Source organism: Anomaloglossus baeobatrachus, chromosome 6, assembly GCF_048569485.1.
Source record: "Anomaloglossus baeobatrachus isolate aAnoBae1 chromosome 6, aAnoBae1.hap1, whole genome shotgun sequence".
Taxonomy (NCBI): domain Eukaryota; kingdom Metazoa; phylum Chordata; class Amphibia; order Anura; family Aromobatidae; genus Anomaloglossus; species Anomaloglossus baeobatrachus.
The window spans coordinates 100046966-100052965 of record NC_134358.1 but is presented as its reverse complement, the minus strand read 5'-3'; the positions used below and the strand labels follow the sequence as shown (position 1 = coordinate 100052965).

General features: G+C 39.3%; 1 protein-coding gene across 1 annotated transcript in view; it reads left to right on the top strand.

Annotated features, from left to right (window-relative positions):
* Positions 1-422: 422 nt before the first annotated feature.
* The window catches only part of CHMP4C (charged multivesicular body protein 4C), a 70292-nt gene continuing 64714 nt past the window's right edge, over positions 423-6000 (top strand). The window contains exon 1 of the mRNA XM_075316288.1: positions 423-761. Coding sequence (XP_075172403.1) covers positions 557-761 — 205 coding nt within the window. The 5' untranslated portion in view covers positions 423-556. The remainder of the gene's footprint in view (positions 762-6000) is intronic.

Genomic DNA, 6000 nt, shown 5'->3' with positions numbered 1-6000 from the left:
TCCCTCTTAAACAGCTGATCGAAGAGGGTGCCGATAGTGGGATCATCGGTGATCTAATATTCATGGCTTATCCTAGGAATAAGTCATCTATTTTTAAAGGCTGTAGTGGGATCCTCGGTGATCTAATATTCATGGCTTATCCTAGGAATAAGTCATCTATTTTTGAAGGCTGTATTGCCCTTTTAATACTATTCTGAAGCTCATGTCTGAATGTTAATTATTAACTTTCTGTTCTTTTGCTGCTATATTCTGTGCTGTGGGGAGTGAAGGAAACTCTCATCTGTTATTCATGCTATTAGCAAGGTGTGATATGATCTGCCAGGTATTCGGCTACGTAAGCAGTCACTTGACCATGTTCTTTCTTGTCCCACCCAGTTTCCCAGGTTTGTCTACTGGAAGTTGTCATTCCAGTTTTACTTGACAGGAAATTGCAGGTGTCTGAGAACGAGATCAGATCTCTGGATCTTTCTCTGCATTTAGAGCTCGTTCTAAAGGATATAAATTAACAGTGGATGAAAATTTATAACTGGAACAAGTCAGAAAACCAGATACAACAATGAGTAAGATCACCAAGCTTTTCAAGTCCTCTGGAGGGTCTGGTTCCTCTTCAAAAAGTCGTAAGGGGGGTCCGAGTCCTCAGGAAGCTTTATTCAGGCTCCGAGAAACTGAGGAAATGTTAACCAAAAAACAGGAGTACTTAGAGAAGAAAATAGAACATGAGCTGGCTACAGCGAGGAGACACGGGACCAAGGACAAAAGAGGTAAGGAGAGGACATGGCTGAACCCTAACCCTGACCTGTCTGAGGGCATATAATTACACATATAGGCTAGAAAACGTTCTCTTTGTCATCTTCTATCAACTTCAAGATTGTGTATTGAACTTGTCTTGTAAAACAAAATCTGAACCTAAATCCCACAAAGCCTCACCTGTAAAATCCTTGTCCTTATGTTGTTGTTGTCTCTCAATTTGGTGATTGATCTGTTCAGATATTTTTTAGGCCTGTGCCACACATCCGTGCCTCCGGCACGTGTTTGTCATTTTTTACACGTACCGGCGGCACGGAGACACTTTAACCAATGCTACCCTATTGTAGCAGGCACACACACGTAAAACCACACGGAACGTGTGTCCGTGTGCGTTTGTACGTGTGTGCGATTTTCAAAGCGCTGACATGTCCGGTTTTTCGCCGGCAGCACGGGTGTCACACGGCCCGCACCCGCACCACACGGGTGTAGTGTGGATGCGGTCCCGTGTGACACGCGCCGGAGAAAACACACATGTCATTGAAAAAAAAAAAAACATTAACTCACCTTCTCCAGCCCTCCTGTCTCTGCCGCTGCTGCCTCTTGCTGCCGACCGCCGCTCATTATTCTCATTGAATATTCACTTCACAGCCTGGCAGCAGCAGCAGCGGGGAGACGGGAGGGCTGGAGACCGAGGATCAGCACCAAGGACAGCAGCGCGGACATCAGGAAGGACCAGGTGAGTATAATAATTACTGATTCTACGTGTGCTATCGCGGATAGCACACGTAGAACACACGTGTCACGCACGTACCAGAGACACGTACTTACCTGCACGCAACACGCAGGGAAAATACGTGTCTCTCGGCACGTGCGTGAATTTCACGTGAGTGTGGCAGAGGCCTTAATTATAGAGTTCCTCTAAAAGTTGGTTGACAACTATTATGGTCAATGTCTGCAGGGCTTTTTTCCGAGCTTTCTCATAGTGTAGACTTATATATCTACATATCCCTAATCATGCATTTCTACTGGGAGAAAAATTACTTCTTAAATAGGAGCCTTTACCTTTTAGGAATCTAGAAAAGCCAAGTAACAAGACGGAACTGGTATGGTGACCTTTATTGGTTAGAACCTTGGTTGTTACAAAGATGACGGACAGATCACAAAACTTGTTTACAGATTGTTTAGTTTTGTATTTTAAGATTTTTCATTTTTTTATATGATAAAGTATATTAATTCCAGATAGCAAAAAAATATTCTGAAAATTTGTGCCGCAAGTTGGTTTGTTGATTTATTACACTATTTTGTCATATTGGATTTTTCCCTACTAAACTCGTATACTCTAGAAATATGTCTCAGAAAAACACAGGGTTAAGTAAAAACAGAGACTTCTAAGAAAAGATCAGTCTTAAAATTCAGGTCTATTCTTAGGTCAAGCAGGAAAGGCGTGCCTTGTGTTCCTTCTATTATGAATGTGATTATAGACATTATTCTACATTAACGCTTCGCTTCACGACCTCTGCTGGGACAGACATCACCATCAGTATAAATGTCCTAAGGCTTTCAATACACAAATATCTTCTAATGCATTATTAATGAATGTGCTTTGCTAAAGAAGAGAATTAGGTAGTGAAATAGTATCTTAGAGTAATAGAACTCATGTTTAGTCTACGTCAGTGGAAACCCAAAACCACTGATACTAAAGATGATTATTATTCTTATCAATGTACTTGTTGTGGAGTATGGCTCCTGTTAACCTTAAACTTCAGGATAAAGAGCATTTTTATTGCCCTTTCCCATGATAATGTGTGATTGGGGAAAACTCCTCATACTATAATCATAGCATTGTTGTTGCTTTATTTTTCTCCTTGAAAAATGCATACTTTGGCCTGAAAAGCACAACGTTAATTCTGCACATGTTTACGTGTTTTTTATGCATTTTTTAGCATCAAGACATTGTCATCTCAATGAGGAAAAACTGCAATAAAAATGATGAAAGAATTGACATGCTGTGTTTTTTTAAAAATTAAAATATTACTTTTTCCCACAAAAATGTCGCTTTAGCCCCAAGATTTGAATTTTCACAAGGATAACAAGGAGAAATGCACAGTGCAATTTGTTGTGCAATTTCTCCTGAGTGCACTGATATCTCATATGTGGTCGAAAACTACTTCTGAGGCACAGTGCAAAGTGAAGAAGGGAAGGAGTGCCATGTTTGAGGTCAGATTTAGTTTGAATGCTTAGCAAGTGCCATGTCACATTGGCAGAGCCCCTGAGGTGCCTCAACAGTGTAGCTGCCCCACAAATGGCGCCATTTTGGAAACTAGACCTCTCAAGAAATGTATCTAGATGTTTGGTGAGCACCTTGAACCCTCAGGTACTTCACAGAATTTTATATCGTTCAGCCATGAAAATGAAATAATACATTTTTAACAACAAAAATGTTGCTCTAACCCCAAATTTTTTAAATTCGCTAGGGTAACAGGAGATAATGGACCATAAAATTTGTGGTGCAATTTCTCCTTAGTAACCAATACCTCATATATGGTCGAGAACTACTTTTGAGGCACAGTACAAAGTGAAGAAAAGAAGGAGCTCCATATTTGAGTTCCGGTTTAGTTGGAATGGTTTGCGGGTGCCATGTCCCATTGGCAGAGCCCCTGAGGTGCCAGAACAGCAGAAACCCCCCACTAGTGATCCCATTTTACAAACTGCAGCCCACAATGCATTCATTTAGTGGTGCAGTGAGCATATTAATACTATAAGTGTGTCACAAAATGTTATACTATTAGCGCGTAAAGAAAAATATAATTACATTTTTACTACTCAAATGTTGTTTTAACCCCAGAAATTTTACACTGGTAGTAGGTAAAAAAGCCCCATAATGTGTTACACAATTTTTCCTGAACTTAGCAGTACTCAACATGTGACTGTATAGTACTGTTTGGCTGTAACGCAGGGCTCGGGAGGGAATTTGCGCCATTTGATATTTGGAGCACAGATTTTCTTAGAATAGTTTGTGGACTCTATTTGTAGAGTCCCTAAATTTCAGAACAACAGAAACCCCCTCAAGTGACCAAATTTTGGAAATTACATCCCTATGGGAGCTCATCTATGGGAGTAGTGACAAATTAGTCTCTGGAAAACACCCATGGAGTAACACAGTAAATGTTGCAGGACTAAAAATTGCAAATAAGCTTTGTTGTGCCCAGAACATTGTAGTGCCCGTACATTGTGCCCAGCTCAAACATCTGGAGACACACTTCGCATAAATTAAGTGGGCTTTCCTCCCTACAACAATGCCAAAACATGGGGCATTAACTGTCTAGGCACATTGTGGGGCATTGTAGGGAGGGGGGCACTTGGATTTGTGAGTACAGATTTTGCTTGTTTTCTTTTTTTTTTGGGTGGGGGCATTGCATTTTTCCAGATCCTTTGTGCTGCCAGTAACATGGAAGTCTGCCATATTTCCATTAACAGATGACAGACCTTAGTGGGGATTTGTGTTTTTGTGGGTTGAGTTTAATGCTATTTGGTGGCAATTTAGGCTACAGAAACTTCTGGATCAGGTCACATTTATCCTGTGCTTTATGATGAGCACTTACATTGGGGTTTGCATTTACATCTCCGAAATACGTGATTCAGGTGAAGTATCCATTCACTAATGAGGCAGCAGAGGCAGCAAAGTTACCCCGGACTCTGTTTGGCTTCTGTTCAGTGGTGTCCGTCTTTTCAAAGGTGAACAAAAATGTTGATGACCACACTTTTGTGAACCCCTAAAAAGATGGGTATAAAGAAAGACACCGCCAGATCACATGCAACACGGTACTTCAAATTGACTCCTTCTACCTCATTACAGTGAATTTTCCATTGGGAATTATGCTGAAACATGTAATCCCCAGTATACGTGCTCAGCGTAAAGGACAGGATAAATATGAGCCATGCTGTACTGCAATCTTTGGAAGGCAGAATAAACAAATCAACAGTAGTTGAAAATTTGGCTTTATTTATTAAGCTGTTCACTGTGCAGTGTAAGTGATTAGTACAGTGAGGTTATGGCACACTTGAAAAATGAGTGCTCAAGAAGGGTTCAAACCCATCAATAAATAAAGAACTTGGCACTCAAAAGGAGTATAAGTGATTAGGTGGCTTTATTCTTCAGGTTAGTATGATTACAGCGATACCAGATTTATATTAGTTTTTTGTTTTTTTTGTTTGGTTACTATCACACTAAAACGCTTTTTTTTTTTTTTTTTTACAAAATAAAGGATTATTTGCATCACCTAATTTTGAAGGCTATATATTTTTTTTATTTTTCTGCCTACAGAGTCATGTGAGGGCTTGTTTTTTTGCGGATGAGTTGGAGTTTTTATGGTTACCATCTCAGGCTACATAATCATTTTTTGATTGGTTTCTATTCTGCTTTTTGTGAGGTAGAATCAAGAAGAAACATCAATTCAGGAATTGATTTTTTTTTATGCTGTTCACTGTGTTATAAAAGTGATAAGATAGCTTTATTTTTTGGGTCAGTACAATTACAGCGATACCACAGCTATATAGTTTGTTTATGTTTTGCCGCTTTTACAACATAAGAACTATTTTATAGAAAAATTAATAGTTTTTGCATTGCTGTATTCTGAGAGCTATAGCTTTTTTTTTGGCTGATGGAGCTATATGGCAGTTTGTCTTTTGTGGGACATGATAATGTTTTCAGCGTTACCATTTTTATTTATCTGTGACTTTTTGATTGCTTTTTATTCTACTTTCTTTGTCAGCTGTATTAGGAAATTACATAGTTTTTGCTACTTTTTTATGTTCACTGAAGGTGTTAACTAGTGTGACAGTTTTATTTTTTGTGAATTATTTTGTTGTTTGTTTTCTGTTTTGTTTTGGGGTTTTTTTAGAATTTTTTTAATTTTTTTTTTTACTTTTTTAATTAGCCCGTATTTTGGACATTACTTTCTATTCCTCTGATCGCTCATATAATGTATTGCAATGCTCCAGCACTGCAATACATTAAACTGTCAGTGCAGCACTGACTGAAACACCTGGGATTATGCTCCTGACATGATTCCTGGTGCTTTCCGTAGCTTGGTGACCGAGATGTCATCATGACGACCTTAGGTCATTATTGCAATGATCATGACATTGCAGGGGCACTGGTCGGAGGAGAGAGTTAGCGCAATCCTTCTACCAATCCCCTAAATGCAGGGATCGATATTATTTGTGGCACTTAGGGGGCTAAACAGTCAGTAA